General features: G+C 39.9%; 2 protein-coding genes across 2 annotated transcripts; one reads left to right on the top strand and one right to left on the bottom strand.

Moving 5' to 3' along the window:
* The first annotated feature begins 671 nt into the window (after positions 1-671).
* Positions 672-5,252, top strand: tomm7 (translocase of outer mitochondrial membrane 7 homolog (yeast)). Its single transcript, XM_033636723.2, has 3 exons — positions 672-827; positions 2,935-2,983; positions 4,853-5,252. The coding sequence occupies exons 1-3, from the start codon at positions 725-727 to the stop codon at positions 4,866-4,868; spliced, it is 168 nt and encodes a 55-aa protein (XP_033492614.1). The 5' UTR covers positions 672-724; the 3' UTR covers positions 4,869-5,252.
* Positions 5,253-5,390: 138 nt separating this feature from the next.
* Positions 5,391-8,881, bottom strand: LOC117264168 (interleukin-6-like). Its single transcript, XM_033638018.2, has 5 exons — positions 8,555-8,881; positions 8,265-8,458; positions 7,295-7,393; positions 7,051-7,194; positions 5,391-6,413 (listed from the first exon to the last, which is right to left on the bottom strand). Exons 1-5 carry the CDS (start codon positions 8,568-8,570, stop codon positions 6,195-6,197), a joined length of 672 nt encoding a protein of 223 aa, XP_033493909.1. The 5' UTR covers positions 8,571-8,881; the 3' UTR covers positions 5,391-6,194.
* Between the last annotated feature and the right edge of the window lie 4,829 nt (positions 8,882-13,710).

Below are 13,710 nucleotides of genomic sequence, written 5' to 3'. Positions count from 1 at the left end.
GCACCAGGTCTTATTTAGGGGCTTCATAGCAAAGGGGGTGAATACACACACACACACACACACACACACACACACACACACACACACCCCCCACTTTTTAGTTTTTTTTGTTTGTTTGTTTTATTTTATTTTTTGTGGGTCCATTACAAAAACATTCCAAATAAAAAATACATTTAAATTACAGGTTTTTATGCAACAAAATAGAAAAAAATACCCCACCAAGCGGGGTGACTACTTTTGCAAGGCATCGTATACTTGAGGTTTCCTTTGGATGATTTCCTTTTTTTTATCGAGTTTTATGTGCTTTTCTGCTTTCTTAAAATTATGTATATATATATTAAGTGGCCCAATAGTAATGACAACATTTGTAAATACATTTTTTAGCCTATTTCCCATTATTATTGTAATAATTTAAAATAGATAAGTGAGAATCTCTGTAAAAAAAAAATATTAAAAATTGTGCAAATTTAATCGGTATTACCTGGATAAATATTTAAAATTCCAAAATTAGTGTCTTTAGTTTTGGTTTCTGAACATTATCTTTAATTTAGTGGCATTTATTAAAGTCAGTATTTGACCTGCAGCAGACTCGGCAGTTAGACGACTGTCCACAAGATGGCGACCTATGACAGATAGATGATGTCGGTTAATAGCGAGTCCTCTACGTCACTTCCTCTTCCTCGTCCTTGGTGGAATCGGCATCCTCGCTGTTCGGGATACACACATGGCTAAACTGAGCAAAGAGACCAAACAGCGGCTGCAGCAGCTGTTCCAGTGCGGCCAGTTTGTCATCCGATGGGGTTTTATCCCGACCGTGCTGTACCTCGGTCAGTATCTCAACAGGAGCGGAGGGGGATACGGTGGGAATAACGTTAGCTAGTTAGCTTAGCATACTAGCTAATGGTGTGCTGATACTGCTAGTAGTATCGTTAGCCTACACTTGTAATTGTCCCCTCCCCACTCAGGAGAAGTAATATAATGTATGGTATTTAATGAACGATGGTGTATAATGTGCGTAGACGTGACAGTCATGTGATAAACTGGATGAACTGCTGAATTAATGCAGTAATTGCTAACAGCTGAAGATGAAACTGCATATAATCTCTCCATGACACCAAGCTGTGACACCCTGATATTAACTTTCAGACTAGTAGCATGGGAAAGAAGGAGAGATGTTTTTGGCTGATCTCTCAGATGGATTGGGGACTTGGTCTAATCTCCCTTTTGTGTGGATAGAAAAATATTAAAGTGTTAATCTTGTACTTGTGCATTAAGTCCAGGGCAGTTGGACTTGTAACAAGAACAGTTTTAAACCAAGACATCCATGTGCACATGTATTTTAGCCTCAGATGTCTGGGGCACTGAAATACTAGTTTTGGAAGAAAAAATTGGGAAGTTAAGATTTTTGCATGTGTGACGTCACAGCCGGTGGAGTTGCCCTCTGTGAGTGAATCTTCTCTGACTTCAGCATATTGGAAACACCAACGCTGATGTCATACTTTCTCCCCCCTTTCTCTATTTCTTACTCTTGTGTTACATGTTGAATAACGCTATACATTTCAGGCAACCATGATCCGACTGCGTAAAAACACCCGGGTCAATTGAATAGTTAGTCGTGAATGAAAAATGAACTAAAACCCTTTGGCATGAGTACGAAACGAGACATTAAATGACATAATTCTGGGGTTTTGGAGAGACAGACCGACATTTTTCAACATTTTTCAATAAAATGAATAGTCGACTAATTGAAGAAATAATCGACAGATTAGTCGACGACTCGACAATAAAAATAAGCGTTAGTTGCAGCCCTAATGAATGTTAAAAGTCAACTAATGCCAAGCTTTTTTGGGCTTCAGCCTTTCTGAAGTGAGGATTTTAAGATTTTTACTTTATATGAACCTCTTTGAGATATTTGACTCGCCTGATAGCAGATAAAAGTATCAACTTGTTTCATCCTAAAACATTTTTAACAGTTGGTCGGACATATTTCTTATATTTTACTGACTAAACAAGTACTTGATAAATAAGAAAAACCCAAAGAATGAAAAGCAGCTGTAGCCCTATATTTAGGGAATAACAAGTCCAAGCTATCTTTAGTCTTCTAGGAACCTCTCTTGCCTTTTTCTCAAGAATCGGTTGCATCACAGTTGATTTCGTCTATGACTTGTGCAAGGAGCTAGAAAAACTATCAGGGAAATGATGTTTTCCTTTCTACGTGTGTGTGAGGAGGAGGCAGTGAGTCACGTGTACCTTACTACATTGCAGTGATGTTATTTCAAGGGCCCTCCAACCTTTCCACAGAAATGAGATCTGTAAGACCTCATGGATGTCAGAGCTCTCTCATGCAATGATGCACTTTAATCAAACCAGGGTGCTTTGCAGGGGTCAACCACTGACAAAGTGTAATGACTCAGTGCTTGCAACACTTGCTAGGTCATCCAGTGGTGAAAGGATGCATCTAACTGCCAGCTGAGATACAACTTTCAAGTGTGGGCACAACTGCAGTTGTTAAAATGTATTTTATTCTAAGCAGTGGGCTGTAGTATATAGTAAATATGCAAGTTGATTTTCTATACTAGATGCTTGCAGCTAGCTGTTCCAAGTTCTTTTGGATGAAGACAACAGCAGATGAAGCGCTCATGTGGGTTGCAGTATCATGATATCCAGGAAGGTGCTCTTTGGTCAGGAAGTGTAGTACATCTTGAAAAAAACAAAATCCAAGGCAACTCTTCTCTGGTGCAAAAGTTAAAAGGCCTTTATGTATAAATGGCTAGTTCATGATGAACATTAAAATCACCAACGTGTTTCGGCCATGCTCACTGGCCTTCATCAGGGCAGTTCTTTTGGATGAACTTGAGTCTGTTTTTGCTGTGTCACATCATATTTCTTTTCTGATACATGCTCCAATATTTCCTTGTGTTTTCTGATTTCCAGGTTTCAAACGAGGAGCAGATCCAGGGATGCCTGAGCCCACAGTCTTGAGGTAAGGATGGATTGGTCTTGTATTTGTGCTTCTTGTCCAGTCATAGATGTGGTTTCAGAAACAGCAAATAGAATGGCGTGAAATGTAACGCCTAAAGGGAGTTTTCACAGCTTTGCACCACAGAAACGTATTTCTTGTAATCGTGGAATAGTCGAGCTTCCTGTCAAGTAGTTGTTCGAGCTGTTTTAATAACCGGCAGCAAAATGAACTCTGAAGTTCCATGTGTCATAATGCACGTAGTGATTTTGAGAAAAGATTGTAAAATTAAAAGTCTAATGAGTTTATTTGACACTATGGTTGTCCATAATTTTGGAGGCGGGATAATTCTGCTGCATCTTTTCAATATGTTTGCAATTTTCTGTCTGTTATTTTAAGTTTACATAGAAAACAAGACACTTACAGACATCTACAAATGTTCTCTTTTACTTAAAGTCCCCAGTCACAAACTGTGTCACGAGATGTGAAAAAGAAGCTTATATCTTTTACAAGAGTATTGGGTCTCTCCTCCCACAGTGTATGTCAGGTTTTGCAGCACATCTCTTAAAGGGATAGTTCGACATTTTAGCAAATTCGCCTATTGCCGTAAAGCATGTAGTCATGAGTAGGTACATTACCTTTGATTATCAGCACACAAAATGGAGGTGAACAGTACAGCCCCCTCTCTCCCTCAAAACTAATCAAATACACCATCAAATGACTCCAAAACGCTCTTGTGGACAACTTGAAGCTTACACATTCACCACGCTATGAAATAATCATGTAATATTACAAGACAGAGTTGTTTTGAAGCCAAATGCAGAGCCGGAACTACATTCCAGACATACAGTACTTGCTGGGCGGAGTGATTTCAAACAGTGTATGTTTAGTGCAGTTACTCCCGTCATCAAAACAACAAGTTTGTTGAGAAGAAGCCCTTATCCATAACATAGCCACAACAACATTTGCATTTTAGCCTTATTTACCATGCTTGGGTTGTAGGCTAATGTTACTCAACATGGGGGTAACGTTACAGCAGAGAGATTGCTGAGCAAAATACACAACGATCACTTACCATGTCTGCTCGTTTAGTGATGCCGACAGATGGTATGGCAGTATCTTTCAAGAAACGCGTTTGAACCATTCCTGAGCTTCTGCACTCCATCCTCCGGTAAGAAATGGTTGGAGTAAACAAACATTTTCCGGACTGTTTCCACAGGCGTGTTGGGGTCGATGTCCAGCACAAATAGCCATTGTCTCATCCTGTCCGTATTTTTGGTTGGTACTACGTCAAACTTCACTCTGCTCCATGTCTTCGGCTTGTTACCGCAACCTTTTACAATACATGTGTAAACCATGATTTACAACAACACTCTGTGAACTTTCCTCAAACTTTCTGCTGCGTCCAGCTGACGATACCGCAAATGCAAGGCTGCAAGCAATAACTACGGCACTGTCTCAGGTATGCACTGTGTCACTCCGCCCAGTGGTTTACTCAAGAAAGTAGTTCCGAGTATTTGCTTCATGTGTCGTAATGTTACTTAATTATACATTATTATTTCATAGTGTGGGGAATGCGCAAGCCATGTGTTGTCCACTAGAGCATTCATTTGATGGTGTATTTGATTAGTTTTGAGGGAGAGAGGGGGCTGTACCGTTCAACTCCATTTTGTGCACTGAGCAGCAGGCAGCTCTGCCCCACCGATCTCAGAACAACAGGCACTGACAATTAAAGGTAACGTGCCTACTCATATGACTATAGGGATTACGGCAATAGGCGAATTTGCCAAAATGTCGAACTATCCCTTTAAATTTATTGAGGTTTATGTCTTTTGATATCCCTCCATACTGGCGAATTAAATATTTTTGAACCTCCATTTTTCTTTTCTGTAGTTTGCTATGGGGCTAAAGAACATCTCCACACCGCCGGTCCCCTCCCTTTGTCAACACCATGTGACCCACCTGTCACTGAAAATCCAGGAAATGGACATTATTTTTGCTTCCCTGTCTATAAATACTCATGCTGTCTCATGTCTGAGAAGTAATGAATGAATGCTATGTGTGGCCATAATGTTTACGGCCACATGTACAGTAGATGCATGGAGATCTTCGGCTACATGGATAGAAGATACTTGGATTAACAAACTGGATTCAAGATGTCGTCCTGACAAAATATGTAGTGTTTGACTGGACTTTCTGTTGGGATTTTGTTGGTAGTGTGTCTCATTCCAGGTTTTTCCTCTTTTTATTTGTAATTTAAGATTTCTGAGAATAAATCCACAAAGAAATGTCACTCTTGTCTTTATTACATAGGAGTCACATTGATGCTTCATCTCAAAACAATCAAAACTGGGTCTTTATTGTAAAAAAAAAAATTGCTGAAGAATTCACAAAAAAAATTTGTGTGGAAAATCCAGAATTGATTGATCCTTGTGTGTTTCATGATTAGTTAAGGTTGACATTTTAAATTTTGGAAATTCCACAAATTATGATTAACAGGTCACTGCTAACATGTTTTAGTTTTAACTGTTTTTAAAGTTTAACAGTTATATTTTCCAGCCTCCAGTGAAAACGCGTACATAAGGAGACTGATCAAAATCTGCATTTGACATCAATGGTTTATTGAAAATAGTTTAAAATGTGTGCCATGTTGGAATGAACAAACAAGCTTCTCATTTAAATTAATAAATTTTTATTTCTGCATGTGCACAATATATTCCTTCCAGTCACTAACTGGTCATGTGTGTTCAAAACACAGTAACAAATCCAGTCCAATAACAATAGTTGTAAATAAATAAGAGCACTATTGGTATAAAATCATCCTTCACAAAATAGGAGATAAAATTCTCAAAAATATTTTCTTACAAATATCAAAATCCAGAAATGAATCAACACTAAAATCATAAATAAAACATGCTTTTTTTTGGTGCAAGAAACCCACGATCATGGGTTTTACTATGACCAATAAATAACACTTTTCACCAAGTATAAATAGGTTAAATAAGTTGTGCAATAGTGGGCTATTTAAGCCCTTAGGCCTTCAAGATTTACAAAATCATAGATTGTGACTATACCGCACATACAGTTGGTGCACTCAGACCATGCATTTTCATCATCTCCCCATTTAAAACAAAAACACCTGAATGTGAGAACAGTAACAGTGTTAACGCCACCCAGTTTCCCTGAGATATTTCTCCATAACTGATTCTTAATATTCTCATCTTTTCAGCGTGTGTTAGATACCGATGGGTGCCATAGTCCTGACAGCCAGACTTCCTCTGAGCCTCTCCCTTTTATTAATTTGCCTCTTGCTGTCGAGGAGGAAGACGTGGAGCTCGCGCAGGATGCTGTGCGCGGTCATCTTTCTGTGGAAGGTGCTGGGGTTGTCGAGGTCCTTCAGGAGCTGTGTCTCCTGGCTGCTGGTCAGCGCCGTGACCTGATCAGGGTTCCTCATCTGTGGGGCAGAAGTGGCGGTGGAATAATATGATTAAGCAGTCCGATATCATAATTATTAACGAAGAATTGAATCTAATTCATTACAAAGTCATCCACGATAAGACATGATGAAAAAGTTTTGAGCTGTAGGAAACACTGATCGACATTTTTCACCATTTTCTGACATTTTATGACTCAAGAAAATAAGTAACAGATTAATCAACAATGAAATTAATTGTTAGTTGCGGCTCTTATACGAAGTAGGTGAGATATAGTTTGACTGAAGCGCCTTGGAAGTCAAATGGTTACTGCACATGCTATGTCAGTGTAACATCACTCGTTTGATTACAACTGTGGGACCTCTAATGCATGTCATACACCTCCTTCTTACACTACTCGTCATCTTTCCAGTAAAGGCAAAAATGCCACCAAAAAACAACAACCTTACATTAATGCTTTGGTAACAATAATCTTAAAATGTAATGCATAATAATGTAACACTGACAGGAGGTATTTTGCTCAGTAATAAGTATGTTTTGTGATTTATCTAAATCATTCTTCCACTACTGGCTTTAACAAAGATGGTAAAAAAAAAAAACAGGTGACAAAGTAGGAATTAAAATGTGAAAGGCGACTATGCAGCATCTCAGACCCACCTTTCCTTTGGTTAGGCTGACCAGGAGGCCGCCGTAGTATCTGACCTCTGAGCAGATCAAGCTGCCGGGGTACTCCTTCTCCACGTGCTTGAGGAGAACTGTGTATTTAAGCACACCTTGGACCAACCGGTGGAGACAAGACTCCTGGAGAGAGGAAAGAAAATCACTGTTTAGCACTCAGCCTCACCCAAACACAAGTTCCTTTAATTAGTGCAACAGCATGACGACGGAGGAGACACTCTACCTTGCTGAAGTTGGAGGAAGGGCAGCCTGCTGGAAGTGAGGAGATTTTGTAGTGCTCCAGAAAATGATATTTCACCTCATTTTGGAATTCATCTTCAAACTAACAGAAGGGAAATGGCAAAGGAAAAACAGGTCAAGAGTGTGCACCTGCTCCAGTGCCATCTTTAAGATGCTGTGGCGCTCATGTTGTTAAGGTAATGCAAAGATAGTGGTATCTTGTAAAACTAGACAACCTAAGGCATCCATTAACACCAGGGGGGGCCAGATTAGATCATGTAAAAATACTTGGGGGGCAGCTGCTTTTCACATCAAATGCAAATGCAAATTGATCTTGCTTGATTAACCTTGTGTAAAGGGCCAAATACATTTTGAAAGTCAAGCCAAGAGCCGTTGAAAATTGTTCCCCGGGCCATGATTGGCCCCTGGGCTGGACTTTGGACATGCCTGATTAACACCATGCCATACTATCTTGCTGTGAAAGGGGCTAAATAATGCTCCAAAGTTAGGTTAGATTTTGGCGAAGGGAAAAACTTGCACGGTCAAAAGGGTCCCTTGAACTCTGACCTATAGATTTGTGAAAATGGGTTCTTTGGGTACCCACAAGTCTCCCCTTAAGATGAGAAAGCTTCCTAGCAAAGGTTTTGTTCCATACAGGCAATCTACTACTTTAAGATAAAGCTGTATATTTCTCTTTCAAGGAAAAGGACAACCAGCCTATAGATTACTATCCAACCCACCAGTATTCAACTCCGAAATTTTCATATTAATATATTTTTCACCCATACTACTACAGCAAAATGGCATCCCTGAAATTTATAGATTTTGGTTTTGTTGTGCCACCCCAACCTCTTCAATGGCCCCATCTGGCCACCTCTACAAAAAAATTCTGGGCTGCTCAGAAATTGAGACCCTTGTCATTCAGCTCTAACTTTAAAAAAAAATGTGATATTATTGGAGGATAAAACGCTTACCTGCTTTTCGTGGCGTTTAGTTGCGCCAAGGATGGAGTCCCAGACCGGGGAGGCGCTCAGGAGGTCAGGAGCCGCCAACTCCTCTTCACCTGACGGGTCACCTGTCGGGCTGTCGGTGGGCGCGTCCTCCACTGGAGCTCCGGGGGCGCACAGGAGCAGAGCCGCCAGGGTCACTGCAGAGAGCATGTACGCGTCTGTGCGGAGAGGAAAAACGTGAATGAATGAATGAATGAATGAAAAAAAGGAAGAGGCACAGGAAACGTGCGCACCACAGGATGCAAATCACTTACTGAGTGTAGAGGGCATGTTGCGCTGCGGGGAAGCACTTGGTGAGTTTCCACTGATGCTGAGGGCTGCCAGGGCCAGAAGAAGTTGCCTTGTCGTTGCAAAGGGCTGTCATTTTATATTCTTCAGACAGGAGGGATTTCCCGATACCTCCCTGCAACAGGCACGGAATCAAGAGTTTACGTCAAGCATCCGGTCCGGGATCCCTCCTGTGGTTGATGTTGATTTTAATAAAGATAGCGGAGTGTCGGGAATCTAATGTCGCTACTCTGGCTGAAATTAAAGAGTAAGTCATGGATTATTGGAACAATAAAGCACGTTTCACACACACACACACACACACACACACACACACACACACACACACTATCGGTTCTGACAGTTCTGGAGAAAAAAAAATCCCAATGATATTTTCAGCCATGTATTTTAAAGGGAAAATCCACCCCAAACCATAAAGTTGCCAAGCAGTATTCCAGTGACCTGTGGGGGGAAAATCAGCATAGGTTAAATAAATAAACAGACAGGAAGCCACATTTTCAGTGGATTTTTAATTTCAAGCACACACTGAAGCGCTAATAAGGATTGGCTGCATATCCCATGTGAATGGGGGCCAGCTTAGACAATGTGAAAAAAACTAGGGAGCAGCTGCTTCTCACATTATACGGGTTGTTAATCTAAAAGATCACATACAGATTTGACAGACTGTTTCATCATCCACTGAGGAAGTATTCAACTTTCCATCGCTCCTGAAAACGGTGGCCCTCGCTGTCGACTTTAGCTTCTTCCTTAGATTGTTTATCGTCTCTTAATGAAAACACACTGTGTAGTTCCTACTTGGTGCAGGTCTACAAACAAAAAGGATAGTCCTGCCATCTTGAGGTGAACAGAAAAAATGCCAAGTGATCTTGCTTGACTGATCAATAATGTGTGATGGGCCAAATATAGTAGGTTTATACTTTGAAAGGCAAGCTGTGGGCCTCTATTGGCCCCTGGGCCAAACTTTAGACATGCCTGCTAATCAGTTTCATCAGTCCTTTCCCAACTCTCTGTAGCTATATTTAAGGAATAGTATCCTCTTTGTACTTTTTTCTGTTTGAAAAAAATCTGACATTTTTAGAGTTGCACCTGCACTGTAATTTGAGCATCTGTCCATTTAAGAAGTAAGCAAATGTAATAAGTTACATTACTTTGATTAAGTAATTGAAATAGTTACATGATAGGGTAATTAGTTATCTGTAATATTTCACAAGAAAGCATCCCAACACTGCCTATATAGGCCTCAGACTTCCCCAATGTCAGCAACACTTGTGTAATGTAAGATGTTTTTTGTCACATGACCACCTGAAATGATCAATATCTGTCACACTGTGCCATCAAATAGGTATTTAATATCAAAGAAGTACATTTCTGCAGTAATACATTGATACAAGTTTAATTATTACTTGCCTTTTGTTTCATGAAATCAGTGGTTTTCTTGTTGTTTCTTCACAGTGCTGTTCTGTGTCATGTTCTGCTTCCAACATTAGTCACGATACTAGAATGACAGGATAAGGAAATGTTTCTTTTCACTCACATCTACTTAAAGTCGCTCATATCTTCTCCTTTTTATCAGTGAAAGTCAAAAAAAGTGCTAGTCAAAATATTATTTGTTGAGCCCTGGTATCTGGGTCAGCAGAAAAATAGAGACTACTGAGACATCATCATTTACTGTACTTGAAGGGGTAACGAGTGATAAGCTAAGAAGCAAAACATGGAAACGTTTGCTGGCCTGCTGAATCACAAAAGGTGTCGAATTAAGTTTTCTAAACCTTATGTTTTCTGTTAGGTTCTCGTTTGTGGTTCCATAGAAGCCACACAGATCTATTCAAACTACAGAGAAGCAAACTGTATTATTATATGAGATGTATTAGTTGTGTTACATTTATTGTATGACACTCACAGACATGCTGAACTCCAAAAATACATGTTACATCGGAAGAACTTTCTCACACTGAATCACCACAAGATTGCAAGTTACAGGATGTACATACTTGTGAAGCAAGAGGGCAGCTTGGTTTATTAGCACACTTACAACTTAAATAAAATGACAATAAGTTCCCGTTGTAATCCTTATTGATATCAATTAATATACATTGTGCTTAGTATTTTTCAAACATAACAAAATAACCAAACTAATTTCATTCCAAACCCCTTCAATAGAGTGACGGTCATCTGTTCCAGTGATTCAGTTTCAACCTCTGTGTTCCAACACCATCTTAGCTGATTGTAATTTGTGCTTGTTTTCAGAACTGGTATTCTATTGTAGATTGAAGAAAATGTTAACATTGTAGATGGCAATGTAAATGGCAACCTCCAGGCCTGAAAAATGAGGCCAACACAAAAGTGCCAAAAGCTGCAGTTCCACTAATGGCCACTTGAGGGAGGCTCCAGAAGCCAGTCAATCCCCATAGACCCCCATGTGAAAATGCTCAACTTTACAGCAGAAATAAACATGTTTACAGCCTGGTACAAAAACGTTTTTGGTCCCTACAGCTAATAGACTTAAAGACTTAAAGTTATGCATTTTTGAGTGACAGGCTGTCTGCTGATAGTTTAGTCATCTTCTGAGTCAGGTCCACCCCTTGCGCTGTCACAGCTCCAACCTTTCACCCAAATATAGTCACTTCTGGCTCCAAAAAACCAAGAAGCTGATAGCCAAAATGACAAACTCGAGGCTTCAAAACAGGAGTCCACAAACTAATGGGTGGCGCCATGATAGCTCACCCATTATTTTAGCAGTCTGTTGTGTCTGCAAACTGCAGATACCTTACATTTGTACTTTTCATAAAGAGATGTAGTTGTGATATGTATATGAGCCGACTTTCATCAGGAGGTGGAGAGAATGATGGATGGTGTGACACATAGCCAATATTGCTACCAAGCTGCAGACTGCTGTTCAAGACTGACAAACAACAAAACTGGTGTTCTTTAATGAGACGTTGGCAGCATATACAACCATGACTGTGGCACCAAAAACATGTAAGCCAAAACATTATCTTTTCCAAACCATAACCAAGTGCACTTTGTGCTTGGAATAAATTGACATACTAATTTTGGTGATCCCTGAGCAACATCTCTAATTCTTTAATTTGCCCAACACTTCGGTTTAAGACTAAATACCTGCAAAACTACAATAACATTACCCTCAACCTCAGTTGTAGGCTAGTCTGTTAAGTGCTGATTAGCAATTACTAGCTTGCTAACACAGTAAACCGTGATGGTGAACATGGTAAACACATCTACTAAACATTGTCATGTCAGCACTGTCATTGTGAGTAGCCTACTTTAGTATGGCATGCTGACATTAGCACCCATACAGCCTCACAGAGCCAATAACTCGGCTATAGACTCCTGTTTTAGACTAATCCAGTGCAGGATGGAAGTGCTAAGATCTGAATTCTGCAGAAACTGTTTCTCGGTAGCCGCCTGAATCTTGACTATCGTAAAAGAGATCTGTGTGACTACAGTGCTCTTCACACACACACCCGTGTGACCCTGCAAGCAGCAGGAGGGTTTCTCATCTCCTTCCCTTTCCTGGAAAGCTCTTCAGGAGAATAACCGACGCAAATCCTCATTGTGTTTTTATTCCACTTTAAAATCCTGTTTAGTTTCACTATCATGTGGTCAGTGTCTTCCGTACATTTCAGAAGTGACGGTGTCTTCCTCCAACAAGTTTTAGTTATGTTATTACAACTTTCTTTCTTCACATTCTTCTTCTTTCCAAAACAAAAGACTTGCAAACTTCCTTGCTTCCCTTAAACTCAGCATCAGAACATGCATGATCATTTACTCTACAGGCTTTGTGAGATACTTTGCAATCAAAATATTCACTCTGTTAAAAATTCCATCTGCTACTATTTGGCATTGTCCTTTAGCTTTAAGACTGCCGTGGTTAAACCTTGACTTTAAAAGCACAACTCAATCCAGGGTCTTTTAATCATTATCGACATGTCTCTAATGTTTTTTTCCTTTTTTAAAACACAACTTTCAGACCATATATGAAATGGTAAACTGTTTAACTCTTTCAGTTTGCCTTCAGGGCCTGTTACTCCACTGAAACTGTGCTTACTTAAGTTGTAAATCATCTCCTTAACAGGGATTCAGGTTTCACCTCGGTGCTTTTACTACTGGATCTTTGCTTTTGACAAGTGATGATAGTATACTCCTTAATTGATTGGAAACTTATAGGCATCTCTGGCTTGGCTTTTGTATGATTATAATCTTACCCATCTGAAAGAAGACAGTGTGTTTCTTTTAATTATTTGACACTGATATTTTCTGTTGTAAAATATGGAGTACCTCAGGGTTCTGTTATTGGCCCTCTGTTTTTCTTGCTATAGATCTCACCTCTAGGCCAAATCATACGCAGTAATGAAATTGATTCCTGCTGCTACGCTGATGATACTCGGATCTATGTGCCCATAAAGAGATAAAGAAATTAGAGGCCTGCTTGTCTACTAGGAAAATTGGATGGCATTTCTTGCTCCTAAACTCAGATAAAACTGATCAAACCAGTTTGATCAACTAACAGTCCATTCCACTAAATCCTGTCTTTTTAACAGCACATTGAAGATATCACCAAGATTGCCTTCTTTCACCTGCCCAACATACATGTAGCTAAATTCTGACCTTTTTTAAGCCATGGCAGATACAGAGATCCTAATTCACACCACTGAATCATCCAGACTGGATTATTGTAGCGCTTTGTTGTGTGCTAGCACTGGAAGTCCTCAAATGGTTCAGAATGTGCAAAGATTTGACCATATTAGACCAATTTTAGACTCCAAATCCGTGTCAGAGTAGACTTTAAGGTGCTTATGATGACTTACAAAATTGTAAATGGACCTGTCCCTTCCTTCCCGTCTGATCTCCTTAAACTTCCTATTCCATCCAGGGGCTTCCTGCTGTCAGAGTATAGGGTTCCTCTCTGTCCTCAGAGTTAAAAAGAAGTCAGAAGGCCACAGAGTCTTTTCCTAACGTGCCCCCTTCCTCTGGAATAAGCTTCCTATGAACATCAGACAGCCTGGCTCTGTTAAGGCCTTTAAATCTCAACTCAAAACTTTTTGCTTTAACTTTCAATTAGCTGCTTATTCTTTCATTATCCAGCTGGCAGGTCGATCTC

This window comes from Epinephelus lanceolatus, chromosome 16, assembly GCF_041903045.1.
Source record: "Epinephelus lanceolatus isolate andai-2023 chromosome 16, ASM4190304v1, whole genome shotgun sequence".
Lineage (NCBI taxonomy): Eukaryota > Metazoa > Chordata > Actinopteri > Perciformes > Serranidae > Epinephelus > Epinephelus lanceolatus.
The sequence above is the reverse complement of the archived record's forward strand: the minus strand, read 5'-3'. Positions and strand labels throughout refer to the sequence as shown.

What these genes read in the sequence shown, in the direction of transcription:
- tomm7 (XM_033636723.2), top strand. Translation starts at nt 725, where the DNA reads ATGGCTAAACTGAGCAAAGAGACCAAACAGCGGCTGCAGCAGCTGTTC. An exon ending in CCCGACCGTGCTGTACCTCG is followed by an intron (nt 828 to 2,934) that starts GTCAGTATCTCA and finishes TCTGATTTCCAG; the next exon opens with GTTTCAAACGAGGAGCAGAT.
- LOC117264168 (XM_033638018.2), bottom strand. An exon ending in CTAAACGCCACGAAAAGCAG is followed by an intron (nt 7,394 to 8,264) that starts GTAAGCGTTTTA and finishes CCCTTCTGTTAG; the next exon opens with TTTGAAGATGAATTCCAAAA. An exon ending in CTTCCTCCAACTTCAGCAAG is followed by an intron (nt 7,195 to 7,294) that starts GTAGAGTGTCTC and finishes TCCTCTCTCCAG; the next exon opens with GAGTCTTGTCTCCACCGGTT.